The sequence below is a fragment of the Pogona vitticeps genome, chromosome 4 (assembly GCF_051106095.1).
Source record: "Pogona vitticeps strain Pit_001003342236 chromosome 4, PviZW2.1, whole genome shotgun sequence".
In the NCBI taxonomy this organism is placed as follows: Eukaryota; Metazoa; Chordata; class Lepidosauria; order Squamata; family Agamidae; genus Pogona; species Pogona vitticeps.
Genome location: NC_135786.1, coordinates 69,231,931 through 69,254,263, shown reverse-complemented (window position 1 = coordinate 69,254,263; position 22,333 = coordinate 69,231,931). Strand labels below are relative to the sequence as shown.

The 22,333-nt window shown below is 38.0% G+C and overlaps 1 protein-coding gene across 1 annotated transcript in view; it reads left to right on the top strand.

The window, feature by feature from the left end:
* The window catches only part of SLC1A7 (solute carrier family 1 member 7), a 45,095-nt gene that overhangs the window by 6,113 nt on the left and 16,649 nt on the right, over nucleotides 1-22,333 (top strand). Inside the window, exons 3-5 of the mRNA XM_020799633.3 lie at nucleotides 10,059-10,274; nucleotides 16,111-16,153; nucleotides 20,220-20,439. Coding sequence (XP_020655292.2) covers nucleotides 10,059-10,274; nucleotides 16,111-16,153; nucleotides 20,220-20,439 — 479 coding nt within the window. The remainder of the gene's footprint in view (nucleotides 1-10,058; nucleotides 10,275-16,110; nucleotides 16,154-20,219; nucleotides 20,440-22,333) is intronic.

The following is a 22,333-nucleotide window of genomic DNA, read 5'->3' as shown; positions in this document are numbered from 1 at the left end:
GCCTCTGACTTTGCCATTCATCCTTTTTCTCTTCCATGAGTGATGGACCTGCTGAGACAAGGCAGGACTGGGAAAATCCTATCATTAGAAAAGTTTTACCCACTTCCTCTGCATTTTTAAATGATGAGTTTCCATTCAGTATCTTAAGCCCAAGCCTCTTCTAGTCACTGATTATTTTCCCCTGAGGTCAGGTTCTTTTTCAGACCTGGTGGCCATCTGTTCCTACTACTTTAATACATTTGGCTCTGAATAATTTGGTGTTTGATAAGATTGAGCTAGAGTTAAATCCAATCAAACAATGTGGGGGGGGGGAATCATAACTTAATAAGCTTTGATATTGTTTTATGCTGTATACCAGCATATAACTAGAGAGTATTCATTAAATTTGGTTTCATTACTATCTGCATATCCATTGAATGCAATGGATTCTAACTAGTTAGAATAGATTTTTACATACATGTGCTAGGAAATCAAAAAGTGACTTTCTGTACTATTTCTCTCATTCCATGTATTGATACATTTTTCTATATATTTGCAAACACATAAGACAGAGTGCCAGTAATAACGCTGGTCTATGACTGGAAAACAGAAGTGAAAGCTACATTTTATGGGTATGTGACCCGTAGCCATCACTGTATCCAATTGGATGGCATGTATTTGTCAATTGATTTGTTTGATTATTACTTTTGTATAGTGCCTTTGTCTCAGTGACCATAAGACAGAATACATATCCCCCCTCTCATAACTACAAACTGTAGGTTGTGAAAACAACTTGGCAGAGAATGACTGACAATCTGTTTTGTAGTTCAGTGGGGATGTGAACTTACTCTGCAACAGAAGTAAAAACTAAAAATATACATATAAACACACACACACACACAGAGAGAGAGAGAGAGAGAGAGAGAGAGAGAGAGAGAGAGAGAGAGATGAATGTAACAAACATGGGAAGGAAGGGATCTTTTACCAAAGGCATAGTGTGCAGGCAAGCAGGTTGGACACTGTGCTTCCAAGGAAGTATAAGAAAATAATTCAAGCATAATTGCTCAGGAATCCAGTGTTAGTGTTTATTCTGTTTCAAAATATGGGATGGGGGCACACTTCATGTTGAGTCCCAGATTAGAAACTCATTGTACATATATGCTATCCTCCAGGTCTTCCTAGCTTTTGGTTACATATTCAACAAGATAATATCACTCCAGATGGATTATCCATAACGGGATGCACCACATTGTCTATAAGCATCTAAAAGAAAGGCCTTGGAGTGTACCATGGTGGGGAGACTGCAAGGAGGCTTAGCCATTGATAGTGACCTCAGAACCAATTTTTTTTTTGAAAAAATATATAATTTAACATAGAAAGTCTAGAAGCAGGGCTTCTGCTTTGACTCTTAATACTGAAAGGTAAATAAGCACAAGGAGAGGCAAAGGAATTGGGAAATGTAGATAAAGAAATGGGCTCACTGAAATGTGTGTCCAGGCATCACTCACTCTACAGTTATACAGTTGATTTTCCCCTTTCCCCTCCCCCTAAATATCTAACTCTTCCATTCACCCCATTACAATTCATTTTGCTTGTTTTGGCCCAATCTGTTAATTTCATGTTGAATCCTAATTCTGTCTTTTGAGGTATAAACTACCGATCTCATTTCCTGAAGATTTGATGGGAATCCTCCTTAGGCCATTATCCAAGTCATTAATTCCAGACAACACAGGGCCCATGTTAGAAACCTGTCGCGCCCCACTTGTCACTTCAGGATGTCAAGGAACCATTGCCAAGAACATTTTGGATACAATCCATGAACTAGCTACAAATTTGCCTAACAAGCTGAATTTTCTAGTCCGGATTTTGCCAGTTTGTCAGCAAGAATATAATGGGGGATCTTGTGGGAAGCCTTGCTGAAATCAAATTACTGCATCAACAGCATTGCCTGAATTATGAAGGGAGGAAGGATGGAAGGATGGATAGATGGAAAGATGGATGGATGGAGTGGTATCACTTGTTGGTTCTTAACAATTACAGCACTCTAGCCACCTAGAGTGGACGAGTCGCCCAGATAGGAGGGGTATAAATCAAATCAAATCAATCAATCAATCAATCAATCAATCAATCAATCAATCAATCAATCAATCAAACAAACAAACAAACAAACAAACAAACAACAACAACAACAACAACAACAACAACAACAACAACAACAACAACAATAATAATAATAATAATAATAATAATAATAATAATAATAATAATAGCTCTGAGTTAATGATCTGTTAAATTTTCTAGCATCAGGGTCGAGCTAAATCCTCCCCCGCCCTTTTAAAAATGGGGATAACATTTGTCTACCTTCACTCCCTCATCATTCTTCAAGAACTCTCTAATATTAGTGAGTTTGTGATTACATCTACAGATTAACTAGTACATATGAATACCATTCATCTGTTCTGTGATACAACTTCATTTAAAGAAGCTGAGTGTTCTGTATCTTTATTGGGCTGTAGGTCTCTTATAGCATAATTGGTACTTTTTTCAAACACTTTGGGAGAAAACAAAGTATGTGTTCTTCAGTTTTAACTTCACACTCTTTCTCTGTTTTTGAGCTCCCAAAGCTATTTACAATAGGCTGAAATGATCCAAAACTACATTTATTTTGGAAAGCAGATTTAAAGCATTATTTAAAAGCAGATCCAAAACATTCTCAAAAAGCCTCTTTAAAAAACCCCACATGAAGGCGTGTAGATCCAGGTATACCATTTTAAGGGAGGATACTCAAGAGCTGAGTTGCCACTATTGAGAAAGCTTTTTCTCATAGTTATGACACAGTGCACTTCTGATTAGATATGAAATTTAACCAGGACCTTGATAGAAGATGAAAGCCCTGTTCACATCTTTAGCATGCCAGTCTCACCCTGTACTCCTCAGTCTGTGCCTGTCCCATCTCCTTAACTTTTGCATTTGGTGTATTGAGCAATAGGGTCTGAAAAGGCATTTTGTGTGCCTTCACTAGAGCATGAGTGGAGTATGATCTCTCCAGCGTGATCACAGGGACCCTGACTGTGCGAAAGGTTTTATACATGTTCCTGTGAAAAAGAAAAGACATTTTCAAATGTTGCTGTATTTGGTCTTCTGTTTACTGGTCAAGTTTTTAGGTAATTAAACACAGAGCAATCACCTTTTACAATAGTGTACATTTTGTTGTTGTTATGTGCAGTCAAGTCTCTTCTGACTTATACATCTACTGAAATATTCGATTTGAAACGGGGGGAAATTGTAGTCTCAGGATGTAGAAAATATGATGCTCTTTATTCCAATATTAAATGCCTGATGTGTTTTGGCCTATTAGCCTTCTTCAGGAGCTATGAAATGTGAAAAGAATTACAACCACACCATTATAAATTACTGGGAACAAATTCATATAAATAAATTAATGTATCTATAATTCTGCATCACATCCGTAACATTTTTATTGTATTCTTATATTAATTCATAATAATCTTATCTAGAGTATTGCATCAATATGTTAACATTAGGAGAGGTGGACATTAGAAGAATATTCCATTTAATCTATAGTTGTAAATAAGATCTATACATATTGTGTTATTTAAATCTAATTAGTTCTTTTTCTGTTGAGTCAGTCTTGTGTCCAGCTCTATTAAATCAATTCTAATATAGAAGGAAAGAAGGCCCGATAGGCCAAAACATGTTAGGTACTTTGTACTGCAATAAAGAGCATTGTATTTCCTACACCCTGGGATTACAGTTTTCCTTTAAAATAAATAAATAAATCTAACATGACCCTAGGAATCAGCAATCTACAAAATGTCTTGTCCTCAAGTGCCCTGCTCAGCTCTTGTAAACTCAAGAAGAGAGTCAATCCTCTTCCTCTTTTCTAGCTGCCTTCAACTTTTCTCAATGTTATTCTTGTTTCTAGAGAATTCAGCTTTCTCATGATGTGTCCAAAGTAGGACAGCCTCAGTGTCAACCCTTTTGCCTCCAGAGATAGTTCAGGCTTGATTCGACCTAGGACTCACTAGTTCATTTTTCAGAGAGTCCAGGGTATCTGCAATATTGCTGTAGCTTTTACCCCTTTTGTTCTGATTTTTTGTTGGACCACCTCCATTCATATATTTCAAAATATTTATTAGGAAAATGCTCAACTGCCATTAGTACTTTCCTTATAGCACTGAAACTTACTTGCTTCTCTTATTTGCAAATATTCACACGATAAACTCATTGTGGGAATGGCGTTCTGTTTCTGCTTTTTGTAAGCTTGGATTGCTTCCTCCAACCACCTGTGAAAACTGTCTATTTTTAAAGTTATAATAAAATCAGGTATTCTTAGAGCAGCAATAAGACTGATGTATTGAGCTAATGCTACTGTAGCAAGGTTGTACCCATTGCTCTTCAAAAATTGCTTTTTCCATGTAGTCTAAATCCCAGATATTCAGACACTGCAAGCGCCTGTGCTATAATGTGATTAATGTCCACAATGGAAGAAGTAATTTATGAAATGACTATTTCCCTCCCCCCCACCATTCTAAAGCAAGGTTAATTTTTTTTTAATGGGAAGAGATTTTTATATTACACAGCAGCAAATGTGTGGACATATTATGGGAAGTCCCCAAAAGTCTTGGTTTGCTGTGAAATGTACGTCTATATTCTATAACACAAGTAGATCAGAAATATGTTTGCAATGTGCATATGTTACAGTTTTATAGCTACAAGTATAATGTTCTAGAGGTATGTTTGTATGTAAACTGACTCTGACAATAATATGGGGTTCTTGAAGGCTTTCACAGCCAGGACACGATGGTTGTTGTAGGTTTTTTTCAGGCTGTTTGGCCGTGTTCTGGAGGTTGTTCTTCCTAACATTTCACCAGTCTCTGTGGACGGCATCTTCAGAGGACAGGAGCTAGAACTCTGTCTGTGCTCTGGCAGAGTTCTGACTCCTGTCCTCTGAAGATGCCGGCCACAGAGACTGGCGCAATGTTAGGAAGAACAATCTTCAGAACATGGCCAAAAAGCCCAAAAAACCTACAACAACCAATATGGGGTTCCTTTCCTTAAGTATGCCTTTTCTCCCAACTGTTTCTATGTTTCGTTTGGATAGGCCACAGAATTGCACCTTTTTGTTCATATCCCTGAGATACTGAAAACTGACCATGTCATAAAGGGTGATGAGAAGCTTAATTGGTAAAACCCAAAGGCAATGGCAAAAAAAATATGTTTTTGTTATACCAAAGGGGGGGGGGAATAATGCAATATCTAATAGTTGTTAATGTTGTTGACAAAGGGGAATCTCACCGGGTGATCTTATTTAGGAAGGACTTTTCAGGAGCAAGCAATTATGAAATGAAAAGACAGCCAAGAGGTGAATGAATGAAAACAAACATGAGCCTTGTAGCGACTGCTGTTAATACTTGACCATTGCTTCTTGACAGGATTAATGCCTTTCTAATCACACTAATCCCCTTTGACAACTTTATCCATAATCCATCTATTTCAAAGCAATATCCAGATGGCTTCTGATGGGAAGGAATACAGGAAGATAGAGAGGCATGAGATGAATGGGCTTTGCAGTCAGCTTATTATGTTTCCCTTTCCCAGGACTATGGTGTTTAAAGCTAACACCATTCAAAAAGAGAATAGAAAAAGAGCTGTGTTGATAAACACAACTAGACTATGAAAGAATGAAACCAACTTACACCTAAATTTCATAGATGTAGCTTAATTACCTATGAATCGGCCGGGCAATTTTATGACTCAGTTCAAGGCACTATGTGTTGCTGCTACTTGGAGCAAGTAGATGTACAGTATTGTCCTTCCATGCACACCCTTTTTTTTGTCCTCGTTACCATTTTATAAAGGTTAGCTATCGTTGCTGAAAGCAATAAATTAGGAATAGGAGGTTTTCTTTATCAAGTCTCAATTTTGCAAATTTGTCCTGATTTCCATCTTGGGTGAACAAATATTTGAAGCCAATCTGAAAGTGCATCAGCAGCTGCTATCTTGAGTCTGGAGTTTCATATAACCTGTTCCTCCTCTACCAGATGTATTGGTTGCATTCACTTTGTTGAATATAAGCAGAAATCTTAATAACATTCCTTGTTAATTATGTTTCTTTATTAAGAATGTGTGACATGACATCCAGCACTGCAGAGGCAGACTACAGTGTGCAGTATAGAATGTTCCCTTCGTCTTTTCCTCCCTTAGATCTTCTCCAAAAGGTTCAGAGCAGACAGAAGGGGAGCTGCAAAGGAAGGAAAAATCATCTTAGGCATCTGGCTGCAAAGCCAGAGGCTGGGAGTTCAATTCCCCATTGTGCCTCCTTGGCAGGGACTGGCCTCCATGATCCATAGGGTCCCTTCCAGCTCTGCAGTTCTAGGATTATTAAGATTATCTCCCTATTTTGTTGATGGAATCTGTTCTTCAGGTGGGGTGAACAGCAAAATTTCAAGAACATAACAAACGTTATCTGGATCTCTTACTTCTTTTGTTTTTTGTGTCCTCTTAAAATGTGATGGCTGAAATCCTGATGCTTAGCATAGTTGTCTAGAGGGGTGGGGTAAAAATCAAATAAATAAATAAATAAATAAAAAGAAGTCACAGCCAGAGGAGGCCTGCTAATGTGGTGATCCAGCTCCTCTATAAGTTCCATTGATTCAATGGGCCTACTCTAGTAGTGACTTGCTACATGAAGCAACAGGATTTTGGCCAACGTGTCATTCCAAGCTTCAATATCCTTGTTTCCAGAACTTTTAATGATATTAGTTGGATTTTGATACTCTTTCAGTAGATATCCCTAATGAACTGCTTCTCAACTGTTAATTACTTCTGTGGACTTTCTCATTACAATTCCAACCTCATCACTACATTATCTGGTGGCATAGTAATCTTATTATAGATGATGATCTTATTAATGAGCATGCTCCAAAGACAGGACAATCTCATTATTAGACCCCTCTAGGATTTGTCACCTTGGAACTAATGTATGATTGGACATTCAGTCTCGGCCATAACACAGTAATCTCACCTCATCTATAGGACTACTGTAGATAAGTGACAGAAGTACCAGGTCATGCCATGTCTTTGACTAGTCTGAGCTCCCTGAGCCACTCATTACCTGATCATCATTTTGTCTTGCCTTAGCTGTCCTTACAAATTAGTAATCGCATCTCAACAAAGTGAAACATTTTAAATGGTTTTTGTAGGACACAATTAACCATTATGGCCCAAATCCTGTTGAATATTTGCATGCCTAGAGCCTCCTTGTCAGATTGCTTCAGTAGCTTCCACAATTCCATACAAGCAAATATTGAACAGTATATGACATATGTGCAAATGTTATATATTTAAAAGTCATGATATCTATTGCTGAACTTCCCAAAGAGATTATGGGGAAAGTACCTTCTGATTTCCTTTTCCTTGGTATTAGAAAACACTGTGATCTAATATGATATAGGACATCCCTACTTCAGTGTTATCTCCATATTTTAAATTATCAACATTTCTTCCATAAATTTTCATTTCTCTTTCATCTGAACCTAGTCCGGCTTTCTGTGTGTATTGAACAGGTAAGGGGGGGGAATGCACTCTTGTCAGATACCTTTGCCTATAGAAAACCATATTGTCTCTCCATATTCTGTCCTAACAGGAGCTTCTTGTCTACAAAACTGCATTCAGGGTTCTGACCCTACTTCTGTCACCTTTTATATTTGCTTCTCATCTGTCCTTTGCAGTTTTAAGTGTTTCTTCTGACATCCATCTAGGTTTTTCTTTTCTTTTTTTCTGCAAGAATTGTCTTTTTGCTTTCTTGTATTAATAAAAGTTGCATTTTGCTTTCCTTGCATTAATAAAAGTATAGTTTCCGAATCCTGTGATTCAAAATAACCCATTACAGTCCACTTTAGTTTGCTGACACCAAGCACTGCAGTATTTATATGTTCCATTTCTTGCTTTATGGTTTCTAGTTTACCTTGATTCATACTTCTCATGTTCCATGTTCCAATTGTCTGTGTTGTTCAGCTTAGGACTTTCTTTTTACTGTACATGTCAGTCACTAGAACTTTTTTCAGATTTAATTTAGTTGCATTATGAGTGACATTCACACTTATCCCTTGCTGTTCTCCAGTACCTGATTAAGTGCTTTCTGACCTCAGAATCTCATCTTCCAACATGATCTCTTGTTTCATTTCGGACTGTCACATCATAGAGTTTTCAGAGTAAGGAAAGTTCCCTAGTGGTTTACCATTGCCACCTTCTGCGAGGTACTAACAAAAATTAGCTTGAGTATCACCACTGTTGCCTCTTCCTCTAGTGTCACGTTCAGCTACCAGTGCTGCTCAGTAGCTATTGGAAATAGCCATTCTCTTCTGCTGATGTGGCCTTTACCCTTGAAGAAGGTGGATGCCTCTTAGTCTGGTGTCTCAGCTATGACCATTCCTCTTTGGGTGATTCTACTAGGAGTCTGGGCTTGTAATGGAGTCTAGCCTCCTAATGGCATTGCTCTCAGCTTCACTGACACACTCAAACCCATTCACCATGTTAGGGTGTGCATCCAAGAAGAGATCATCCAGGTAGCCACCCCATATCAGCCAGGACCCCCTATTTTTGGGCCTTCCAGTTCTGGTTTATGTAAGCATTCTGGCGCAAATTAATGCAATACTTTAATTACTTAAAATGTTAGCTGAAATATGTGTTTTAACATTTTGACTAGATTACCCAACCAGATTTTAAGCAATAACAGTACAATTTATGTTCCCATAAACTGATGTACTGTATGCTAAACTGGCTTTCTAGAAAAGGGTTATAGTAACTCTACAAATACATACACCTACTCACACACATTTGCAGGAAAGATATAATGACATAGATTTGCTTCCAAAGCCTTTATTCTTTTCTTTTGATCTCTTCTGTTTGTTAGTTTAATTGAACAACAGACCTGCTTTTTAAAAATAGGTTACACTAAGCAGCAGTTTGGTTTTTCATGGGAAAAGGAACTATTTGAAGATTGTCTCCTTTAGAATAAATATAACGACATTTTAACTTTGGTTCACATTTTATTGTGAGTGGGATTAAGTGGGAGGGATTCTAGGAACAAAGCTAAAATACAATGAAATCTAAATTTATTTGATGGTAGTTTCCCTCACTTATCAGAATACAATGAACTGAAAGCAAAGCCTGCAGGATTAAGGATTGGCATGCAGAGATGCAGTACATTTTCCTAATTAATTTACTGGATAACTAAAAACTGAATGCTAAATGTTTTTGCCAAATTTATGATAATGGTTAAGCTGCATTTCAGCCCGACCTCTAGATAACTTAATCAAACAGCACTGTGTTGTAAGGGAGAAACCATTTTGGCATGTATACATGACACTTGCCAGTTTGTTTTATGCTTGTTAATAAGGAGATGTACTGAAAAGTATGCGTAACAGTGTTTTATCCCAGTGGGGCTTTGTTTTACCTCATATAGATTTTCCTATTATATTTTAATCCATCCACACTTTTGTGGAAATTATGAAGGAAGTTAGGCTGATGCTCCTATGAATATTACGTAACTAGCTAGCTGCTCATCCAAAGTTATAACTGAAGGCCAGCTTCCATTGGCCCGACCTTTCTCTCCCATAAACCACATGAGTCCAGAGTTCAGATTGGATTTCTGTTTACAGGGCATAATCAGCACCACAATGGGTTGGTCTAAGGCCTTATAGATTTCAGAATAGATCCTATGCAAGGGATGTAGCTTTTCATCCTTCCCTGGGTTTTGGGATACTCCCATAGAACACTTTCGCCATGAAATTGGCTTGCCTGGTCACAGAGTCTTCCCTCTGTAATACATAACCAATGTTTTCCTCCCCTTTTCATTTTGTTTCTAACCAGCCAACCAACAAACCAACAAACAAACCTCTAAAAATACAAGGGGACAGTGACCTGGAAAGCACTAGACTTCAAATTTATCATCAGAGAAGATATTACTTACCTGCCCTCTCATTACATAGTAATAGAAATGATTCAATAAGCATGGGGGGGAAGGTAACATATGTTGTATTTTCTTTCAACAGTTTAATGTCTGGGCTAGCAGCGCTTGATGCGAAGACATCTAGTCGATTAGGCATCATTACAGTCACTTACTATCTCTGGACCACCTTTGTGGCTGTTGTTGTGGGAATAATTATGGTCTCCATCATCCATCCTGGTGGACTAGCCCAGAAGGAGAACACTGAGGAAAGTGGGAAGCCAATCATGAGCTCTGCTGATGCCTTGCTGGACTTAATTCGGTAACTACATTCATTATTACTCCTTGTATGAAAAGGTGAAATGTTGTGCATTCCATAACTTTGTGGATGAAATGTTTTGGGATATGTTTTAAAACTAGTGAATGCCCCTTAAACTCCATTTTAATTCCATCCTATTAAATCCTGGGATGCATAGTTTAGCAAGTGTACTTAATGGATTCCCTGAACTACGTGGAACAATTTGTAGTGCTTCACCAAATTACATATTCTAGGAGTGGATGGAGCCATGAAAAAGCGATATCAAACTGCCACAACTGTGTAGTGTAGATATACTGCAAGATTTTCTTGCTCCCATGGCTACCGCTCATTGTTGTGACCTTAATAGCCTATGGAGAGAAGTGCAGTGAGCAGTTTATTATATGTTGTAATTCTTTGGGGGGGGGGGAAATTACAGGTGATGCACAGTCTGTAACCAGGGCAACCAAGTTGATCATGTGTGGGAAGAGGGAAGTGGCACATATTTGGCCATCACAAAAGAAACATCAGACTACAGCGGACCTCTGCTAAGGACTTCTTTTTCACATATTCACCTATTTATACATATATCAGTATATGAATATATGTTTCCTAATGGTTTTCAATTCTCTGTGGCTTTAAAACTGGAAGATGTTAATGACTACAAATCCTTCTCCTGCTCCTATTCCTACCTCTGAGTTCACTTTTATTTGCAATATTCATTTGGTTAAGAGATCTCTTAAGCATTCTATTTCTGTTTTGGCAGATCTGCCTATTTTTTCCACTCATGAATCTCATTCTGTGAATTGTTACAAATGTATAAAAAAATTGCACTTTGAGTTATTAGCATCTGTATCTGGCTTTGCTTATAGTATGGTTTCACTGCTTGCTGGAACGTCTTTTTAAAGTCCAGAACATTGCTAAAATTTAATGGTATTTGTACAATTTTAATGACATTTTCAAAATCACATTGAATATGATTTGACATAAAAGCATTATATATCTTTTTTAAAAATTGAATTGAATCCAAGCATAATAGTGGCTGAAATCCTTTTGCTTAGTGTAGCAAGTTACAGTAGAGTAACCCATTGAATCAATGGGGATTTGGTGAGTCAACTCCTCCATATGTTCTATTGATTTAAATGGGCCTGCTCTAGTTGCAACTTCCTTTAGCATAGAAACTCACAGCTAGACTAGGCTTATTTAAATAAATATGGAGGAGTTGACACACCAAATCCCCACTGATTCGATGGGCCTACTTTAATTACTGTGTAAAGCAACAGGGTGTCAGCCACTTTTTGGTCTCTGTCCAGCTTCTTTTTACCCAGTACTGGATTAATGCATTCCTTATACTGTATTTAACTACCTTGGCATTTATCTTAAGGTAACTTCCATGTAATTCTGTTTCTTTTAAAGTTTACTCAAAAATGTTGGAACTTTCTGCGGTATATGAATTCCATGTAATACCTGTGCATTTATTTCTACAGAGCATTGGTCTCCATCCATACCTCTTTCATCTTTTGATTTTCTTTTCAATGAATTACGGTAGCTTTTTGCATCAATAGAAATTAGTCATTATTTCTCCAATCTAGCTGTTTTTACCTCCAATGCTGAACATTTTTGATAGGTACTAAATAAGTTGTGCAGTATTCTCTGAATTATAATGTTCTGAGGTTTAAGGTTAGGGTTAGAGTTGTGGCCAAGGTTAATGGAAATATACCTCTCTCTCTCTCTCTCTCTCTCTCTCTCTCTCTCTCTCTCTCTCTCTCTCTATCTATCTATCTATCTATCTATCTATCTATCTATCTATCTATCTTTTCTTTTCTTTCCTTGTTAAGACATCACATTGGCTGGAAAAGAACTACCCCAATGGCAGAAATAAGCACATTTTGGAGATTTTTTTTTCCAGGATAGTGTTTTTTTAATGCATGAATAGCAACAACTGTAGGCGGCAAGGGGCTGTCAGTCTGAGGCATTGTTTTCAACTGTTGACTGGGATGCACAATGCTGGTCCTATTTCACTTCAGCAACACAATGTGATTCTAGGGGATTAAAATGTTCCATCCTGACGTATGAGGATTAAGTATATGTATATGCACTCATTTGACTTTCAAGTAGGCCATGCATGTTAAAACATATTAAGACTGTGCATATTGGTGACAGTGAGCCAAACAGACCACTCGAGCATTCCTGTTTGATATGAGCTTTCTACAGCTTGTACAAAGACCGCCTCTCCTGCCTAGCAGGGCTCCGTTCGGTCTTTCGGAAGCCCTGCTTGCCAAACAGCCCATAATGCCTTGTGGAAAGAAGAGTCTGCTGCTTTTTACCAGCTTCATCTAGCAATGCGAATCAGCTTCAGGGCTGGGATTTTGCATGAAACTAGGGGAGGGATAATCAGGCCTCTCAGATTGTCTCTAGATCTAAATCTGCATACACAGCATGTGCTGAGGCGCCCAACTATTGCCTCTTCCCCAGTAGCTAAGATTCCCCACAATACAAGATGAAAATTATGAACATTATTAATAGATCATATAAGACTGTGTGATTGATTATTTAGCTCATTTCTAAGTTACAGATAAGCCATCCACTGAACAAAAACTTGTCTTTGCCATTAACAGAATGTAGGAAATTCTGATTCTTTCTCTTGGCTACCTACTTTGAACTAGAAATCACACTGATCAGTTGATCACTGATTCAGATAGGGATAAAGAGTATATATACAGAACTATTCTCTTTTCCAACTTTTGCTTAATTCTTTCTCTCTCCCCCCCCCCCTTTTTTGCTAGCACCTAGATCTATTGTGCACAAAGACTTTTTAAAACAAGCATTCGGCTTGCTTTTGCTTCCCATGTATCACTCTCCTTTTCCCTTTCATGTGGCATTTTATTCTAGTGACATCCTTTTTATTGCAGAAATGATAAATTTACATGTAATGCATTTTGTATTTTGGAAAAACAAGTATCATCCTCATATCTTGGACACTAACATCCAGCATAAAATGTTTTCACACTGCCCGTAGAACAGGCTGTTGGTCCTAACAAAGTGACAAACAGGTTGTTTGCCCTTATGGAATCACAGCAACCTTTTGACTTTTGTCTGACCAAATCAATGTGACTTCCTCACATTGTGCTCCTAGGAAAAAATAATTGATCTTGCTTTAAATACTGTGGAGGAAGTAAGAACACTAGTATCTTATGGTTGTTTTATCGCTTACAGTTGTTTTATCACTTTATTTGTGAAGAGGTGGGGCATGACAGTATCCCAGTTCCACTGTGTTAATTTAGCTATTTATGCAGCTGGATGGGTAACTCCATGGTTTAGGCATCTGTTTGCAGAGCCAGAGATTAGAAATTTGATTTTCCACTGAGCCTTCTGAGAGAAGAGCTAGCCTATGTAACCATGGGCAAGTTCCACGATCCCAGGATGCCCTCAGAAGAAGGAAAATGGTGAATCACTTCTTATTTATTTATTTATTTATTTATTGGACTTATATACCGCCCCATAGCGCTACAAGCACTCTCCGGGCGGTTTACAATTTTTTAAATTATACAGGCTACACAAGCTCATTTTACCGACCTCGGAAGGATGGAAGGCTGAGTCAACCTTGAGCCGGCTACCTGGGATTTGAACCCCAGGTCGTGAGCACAGTTTTAGCTGCAGTACAGCGTTTTAACCACTGCGCCACGAGGCTTAGTATTCACTACCTGGAAAACCCTGGAAAGGGTTGCTTTGGTCAGAATTGGCTTGATGGCACACAATCAATGTTATGATAGCTTACCTAATATGCACACACAATCAATTTTGGCCAGTAATGACAGCAGACTATGATGAAAAATTGCCAAAGTCTGAGGAAGTTATCTGTTCCCAGATACTGTATGTCTATATGAGAGCTATAAAGACATCAGGAACAGAAGGCATTGATGACTCTGAAACACTGCTTTCAATATCTATCAAACCACGTTAATGCAGATGATATAAGCAGATGCATAGATTTTCTTAAATTTTCAAAATGGCAAGAAGACTTAAAAAAAAATAATACTTTGTCCCAATTGTAAGGATTTATCTAGCATTACTGCAGTGTTCTGAATTATACAGCGTGCTCTGCTCACTTTGATGTGCCATTTCCCCACAACTATATTTCTGCATAATGACTCATTTTTCTTCCTAAATTTTATTGTATTTTGACTCCACTACAAACCACATGCAGTTTAAACATAAGACTCCAAAACACACAAACACACTTCTTCTTCTTCCCAGAGGCATCAAACATTACTTGCCAACTAAGCTAGTAGAACATTATGAAGCTTAATATTGTCCTGCTGCTGTTGCAAAAATATTGACCCAAATCATCAGAAGAGACCCATTGAATCAGAGGGGCTTGCACAAGAGTTGACCTACCATTCAGCAGCAATTGATTCAATGAATAAACTCTAGTTTAGGCTAGCAGTTAGAATTAGGCCATGGGGCGGATGCTCCAGGCAAGTGTTTTAGCATATACACACACGTAGACACAAAAAGTCTTTTTCTCCTTCTTACCCTGTCTCTCTCGCACTCTTGCTTTCCTTTATACAGATTTTGCAAGTATAATCTGTCATCCTTTTACCAGATCAGTGTGGTCATTTCAGCAAAGCCTGTCTCAAAGAATTGTTCATCATGGAAAACAACAACAATCTTTTAAAAATATATTGGAAGAATTCCAGACTTCCGTATTAAGAGGAGCAGTTGTAATTCCTGCAGGATAAAGAATGATAAAGAAATCAAATGCTCTAATCCTCCACAAATTTGGCTAACATTAAATCTAGCTACTAACCATCTGATATTTCTTCTCCCAAATACTCCCAGTAGGATTTTAAAGCTGCCAATTAGGGCTCCAGGGAGGTGCAACTCAACTCAAATGCTGCCTGAAGCTTGCCATGGTCCACGTGCCTAGCTCCTCTTCAATTCAGGTTGAAGGGGGGAAAAATCCTCAATGAGAATCTGTTGCTCCAGATTAATTATCCATCACAAACTAAGCTATAATTTAATCAAGGCGCTAATCCTTTCCACGGCTGTAGCACCTTTCATCCAAAAATCACATGAATTAGTTAATGGAATTCAGAATATGCATGGATGGGATTCATAATAGTAGATTAACATTGCTGGTGAGTCAGCATCATTTTCAAAGGCAGATGAAGGAGAATTCTTGAGAAGGCTAGCTATCCTCCTATCTTTACAGACAACCACTTTATAACTCATTAATGCACAGTTATTTCTCCTTTGAACTTAGAAGGAAGCTAAACATCTTTCACAGCAGTAGTACTTTCTACACGAAACTGGGAAACAGTAGTGCTTTCTATGCGGAAACCGTGGCTGAAAATCTCTTGCTTAGCATATGAAGTCACAACTCGAGTATGGCAACTGGAATCAATGTAACCTACTCAAAAGTGACTTACTACATTAAGCAATAGGATTTCATCCCATGATTACTAGCACTAAAACTGGAACATTTTATTCCTGCAGATATATTTGTTTTCTCATTCCTTGTTTCTTAAATTCTGATCACACAAATTTGACTATAAATCGTGGTTCAGATTGCATTAATTGCCTTAAATGTCCAATACTGGATGGTTCATCATTCATGCCTCCAATACCCCACCAACTCATCCAGTAATCACAGTACTTTGCAAGTTGGTGCTCTGAATCTTCAGTTAGCAGAGTGCAATATCATTACCATTTTGCATCCTGTTATTTAGGTTCTATAGCAGAAATCCTTCTCTCTATCTATCTATCTATCTCTCGGTCTTTGTGTGTGTGTTTAAAAGGGAAATTGCAGTGATTGCAAATGCTTCCTAATTTCTTGGCAATTTTTTCCATTTGTTTTCAGGAATATGTTTCCTGCCAATCTTGTTGAGGCCACTTTTAAACAGGTGAGTTTATGAAACTCTATTAGTTTAGGTACTACAGAACTGTTTTTCAGATGAACAAAGAGTAAACAATGTTAAGCAAGAAAAGGAGATATGTTTGTGTGTGCTTAATAGATAGATAGATAGATAGATAGATAGATAGATAGATAGATAGATAGATAGATAGATAGATAGATAGATAGATAGATAGATAGATAGATAGATAGATAGATAGATAGATAGATAGATAGATAGATAGATAGATAGATAACCATCACTTTCATAGGGTGTTGGCCAATATTTAATTCTTTTTCATTGTAAGAAAGGCAACACGGATCAGATTTTAGCAAATAGTTGTGATAGAGTGCTTTAGTTTCAAAATTGCAGTACAGTAATAGCATATGGGCTTTGTTTTTAAAAATCTGTTTTGCAGTGTGTAACACCAAGAGAAGCACCATAACTTGGTGCTGATGTTGAAGACCACATGTTGCAAAATAGCTCAGCTTAATCTGTGACATCTTTAGGGGAGAGTTTGGAAAAACTCTTGTCTGAAACATTTCTAGAGAAATGGGAGGCCTGGCTTTCTCAATCTAGCAGCCCCAAGATGAGCCCAATGGCAGCCAGGATAATTTCACATCACATCTAGAGGGCAGCAGCTTCAGGAAGACTGGTGTGGAATATGCTACAGAAGTGAGCAACATGGCCTTAATATATTGCCCATTGGCTGTGCTGGTTAGGACTAATGGAACTAGTTGAACAAAATTTGAAAGGTACAACTTGCCCGTCTCTGCCACAGTGAATTGGATGGACTAATAAGGTGACTTGATATAAGGCAACCTCTTATCTTCTATATAATCTATATAAAATATGTGCATCCTTAACACTGTATGGATGTAGCATCAAATACTGTAAACCTATACTATCTATGACACACCATGTCTAACAGAAGGCTTGATAAATTTCCCGAGTTTGCTCATTTTAATTTAATGTTTATCCATTATGACATATTTATTATGTTTTTCTGATGCCGAATCAACCGACCGAAGGACCTTGCAACATTAAAAAAATTTATTTCATAAAGACAACAATATAAAACAATCAACCAGAAAAACAGGGTGAGCTGCTGCTGTTCTTGCTATTTCATGCATACAACTAAAGTATGCAATAGAAGGAAGCCCTCTTCAATTACCACAGTTCAAAAGGCAAGGCATTCTATAATCTGGGTACAGCCACTAAAAAAGCCTTCCCCCTTGTCCCAGTAAAATGTAATTCCATTTTCAATGAGACTTCCATCCTTGATTGGTATAGCATGACTCTGTGGGTAATAATGTATGTGGCAAGTACCCACCCATATCCTTGCATCTTCTTTCCTGTAGGACTTCCAAAAAGCAGGGAGAGGGAAATGTCAGCCTATATGGGCAAGAGACCACAGTATGTGGGTGATGTGTGGCATTTGGCTCAGTGGGGCCCAAATTATGTAGGTCTGGCTTAAAATCAGCATCGTTCATAGCTTGATCCAGCTTAACTCATCAAGTGCTGGCGAGCATTTCACAGATGAAACAACGTATGCCATACCATGGGACTCACACCAAGGATCACTGACTGAATATGTATACCAATTGCTCCGCCATACTGTTGCACATTGCTAAAGATTCTTCCTATCCTTTGTTCCATCTATGGCCTAAATCTAACTGCTAGTCCAAACTAGAGCAGATCCATTGAATGAATTGCTGAATGGTTACGTCCATATACTTATATTGTCAATATTGCAGGGCCCGGTAACCCTTTCTCATTTCATAAAACAGTTGTGAAAGCTCAACTTGGTGCCAAGGGCATTAAAGGTGGAATTTCATTTTCACTCACCAACAGAAACACAGCAATCTGTTTAACAAAAACTGGATATGAACATGAATTAAAACTCCATAAGAGGATTCAGGTAATGTACCAGACAGAGGCATGTTCTGTCCAATTAAATCAAAAACAGCACTCAAGTGACAGAAACTAATTATCTGCACTGATGGTGACCAACATACTTTATAGAGAAATTTGCGTACTTAGGTCTATCCTGAATGTGTTAAGTAAAAGGGACATGTTTGATCAATTCCTTTTGCATATTTGGAATCCCTTTGGAATGTGAGCAGCCTTTGAGAAGGGTTCTCAGTATAATTTATAGAAGTTATTCCTAACTTAAGCTAGAGTAATTTTTTTAAACTTTGCATTTATTTAACGTAAGTCTACCCAAACCAGTGAGAATTACTCTCAGGTAATGGTACATTTTGACTGTGGTGTAAGTAATCACAACAGAGGTTGTATGTTTTCAAAGAAATATGCATCATAATTAAATTACAACTGTACCTTGTGGTTTACGGAATGGAACATAGGAATCCTTAGACCCTTTACTTCCTATGTTTCATGTACTGGCAATTAATATTTACACCACTACAGTTTTTTACAATAGTTTTGACTTCACTTGAAGTTCAGAATAATAGTAATAGGTATTGCCCTTACCTAGCCTTTGGATGTGGTTTTCTACAAGGTGGCAGCCATATTAAAAATTTGAAAACAGGTTTGTTGAATGTCAGTAGAAAAGAAAACAGTGGCCAAAATCTATAAATTGTGCCAGAGTAATTATGAAGATATCACCAACAGGGGAGATTGCCAGTTAAAGATCTTGTGCTTTGATCCTGGAGTTAGCATGATTTGCACACAGTGAAATTGACTGTGTGTGTCCTAAGAGCCACAGGATCAAATGAGAAACTCTTTCATTGCTGACAATCTTCCCTTGCCAGTGACATCATCATCCTTACGCCAGTGTAATCCGCACAACAGGATTTTGGCCAATGTGTTAAATACAATAACTAGCCTCATCTAGAGTTGGACCACTGAACTGTTGGACTTAAGTCAGAATTTATGCAAGTCCCATTGATTTAATAGGTCTGTTTTGTTTTAGATGAACAATTGGAATTAGCCCATATTGTTTGTGCTCCCAAGTGAAAATATATTTGTGTGGAGGTGAGGGTGGAAGGAATAGTTAAGTGACTACTAGCGGTTAGTTGGGTACCAGAAGATACTTGGTTCAAATCTCAACTCAGTTGAAAAGCTACCGAATCTCTCAGGCAAGCCATTCTTCATTCTTGTTCCCAAGGGGTAATAATAGTAACCTTAAGGCCAAAGTGTTTCTTAAGAAAGAGGGATAGGAGCTTGAATGTCCACATTCCTTCCATGGAAGGGCAGTTTTTATTCATAGGAAACAGTTTTTCCATTTCCTCCTTCCCTTGTTACTTCCCTCTGCCCCTTCCTTAAGAAATCTGCTCTTGGTATTTGTGAGACCCTTAAGAATAGTATGAATGTGAGGTGTATTCATGCGCTCCTTATATGAATGGACTGATCACTCTTTGAGGGGAGCATCTATCCTCTCTCTTCTCTGTTGTCATTTTCTCTACATGGAAGATGGTGCATCTGCAGGGGTGTCCAATTCAAATACTGTATATGTTCTCTACGTCCATACATGTGAGCAGGAACATCTTTTCTGCAGACAGAAATGTAAAGCTTGACCTCCTTTTTCCTGCTGGCAATGCAGGCGTGATGTTGTGCAGCAATATCAGGGCAGGCCATTTCCTGACTTTATGAACTTTTGTGCAGGCCTGGGAGGCAGGGCTGCAGGTGAAGGAGGGGACATCTCACTAAAAATTAGCTCACTCTCACGTAAACAAAGAGCCACTTTAAATCCAATTCACTGTCATCAACCCATGTTCCCCGCTGATTCTATCCCTTCTCTACAAAAGCTCATCTGGGGAATATTTATCGTTATTATGTATTGTTATCGTTATTGTTGTTGTTATGTCATGTCAACATATATGAATTGGCAACACAGATTGCTCTGAAACTCTGTATTCTCTGGATGGGGGCAGGGTGGGAAGAGACAGTCTTGGAGGGCATTTTTAGGCAGAAATTGATGAGAGGTTTACTGTACTCCATCCATTCTGAAAATTAACTTCTATAAATCCTTCCTTGCTCCTTATTCCACATTATATGGAAATTTTTCCATGTATCCTTCCAAATGTAACAGAGATGACTTCTGCTCTTTCAGTACCGAACCAAAAGCATCCCTATTGTCAAAGCTGACAAGTCAGCATCTGAAAGCAGCACTCGCCGAATCATAATCTATGGAATTCAGGATGAGAATGGATCCAGCATCCAAAATTTTGCTTTGGATATCACACCACCACCGGAAGTGATTTACAAATCAGAGCCAGGCACCAGCGATGGCATGAATGTACTGGGAATTGTAATATTCTCTGCTACAATGGGTAGGCATTTGAAATCCATTCTTCAGAGATGCTGTTGCAATTAATCTCTTTGTATCAAATCCCTGATGTCATTCCCATCCTGTCCTTTTCCTTGGTTCACTAGAATGCAGAATGTCTACTAGCAAAAGCGTGGCTCACAACATACAAAATATAAGCAATGCACTGTCACAATGTTTCTGGTTATCTGAGAACACTTTTGCTTATCCTTTGTTGCCTGTCTTTTTCTGACTTCTCTGCATCTTATTTTTGCTTTGTATTTTGCTTCCCTTGTATGCTTTCCTCTGAAACTCACAGAGTAGCAGTGAAATTCATATCAAAATGTGTATCAGTTTTTATATAGGTAGGCCAGTACATGGAACCACTTAACAAAGATCACAGTAAATCTGTCTTGCACCACTGAGAAAGCTTTATCTATATGACCAGATGCTTCCAAAGCCAAATCTTTTCTGCTGCGGGAGGCAAAAACCCAAGAATGAGATATTTCATTCTTGAATCACAGGGAGACTTACTAGAGATAATACTTTTTCTTAACAACTGAGCAGCAGATGGCTTAGTTTGGAATTAGATATTAGAACACAAATATATTGGACTGAAATATCCTGAAACTTAAATAGCAGCATGAGGATTATTAGAGAAAATCCCCCCACATATATGCACATTGGTAATTTAAGTTTCTCAATAGTATTTAATTAGGAGCCTTGTGGCACAACAGTTAAACTGCAGTACTGCAGTGAAGACTCTGCTCAGGACCCGAGTACAATCCTGTGCTCAGGTGACTGGCTCGAGGTTGACTCAGCCTTTCATCCTTCTGGGGTCGGTAAACTGAGTACCCAACTTGCTGGGGAGGGGCAATGTGTAGCCTGCATAACTGAATTGTAAACAGCCCAGAGAGCTTTAAGCAGTATGAGGTGGTATATAAGCAGCACAGTTTATGGACTGGGGAAAACTCATTCATTATGAAATATTCTTTCAATGAATCTGGCCTATCAAAGACAAATGGAACTAGGTTGTAGGTAGGAATCCACTTCTGTGAACCTATCATGTTGTGTTTTAAAGTGCCTACTTTCTTTCCAGTTTGCTGGTGACACAATTCTTGTGGTTGTTGAAAGGCTTCTCACTTAATTCAAGCCTTTTTCAAGCAAGACAAAGTTGTGGCTAATTTTTATAAACATTGCCAAATTCCAGTCATGTGTGGCCAATTCATAAATATTGACATGACATTCCAAAAACATCACTCAACCTTTACTTTAGGTTCAATAAAGTAGTTCTCAGTATGTCCTGCAGAGAGCAGTGGAATATTTAACTAGGTTCACACACTCTTTTCTCGTTCATTTTAGTACCAATTTAAGTATTCACCAATCTGAATGATGTGATTTATATTTAAAACATAAATTTAGCTGACACTGTGTTTAAACTGTTGGATTCATGTGTTAGACATGGAAGAGGGGCATTACAAGTTTTAACATATCCTTTTATTTTTTAAAAATATTGTAATAATGTATTATTTAGCCTTTAACTTTGTTTCTTTTAATAATGTGAGCTGCCTTGGATCCTTTAGGAGAAAGATGGCATATAAATATTTTGAAATAAAACAAATAAATAAATTCACATCATCTTGACAGGAAACTTCAATTTGTTGAACAAATACGTTAGCAGGGAACAAAAAACGGAAAGCCACTTACATTGAAGTACATCCTGAGATCAGTCAACTGTTCTTACTTTGGGTAAAGAGCTATAGCACACTGTCACGTGAACTGTGTCCCAGGAGTTCATGCATGCATTGGAAGACACATGAAAAGTATGAACTGCTGGATAGCTCAGTGGTTTAGATCACTGGTTCTTAACCTTGGGTTACTCAGGAGTTTTGGACTGCAACTCCCAGAAGCCTTCACCA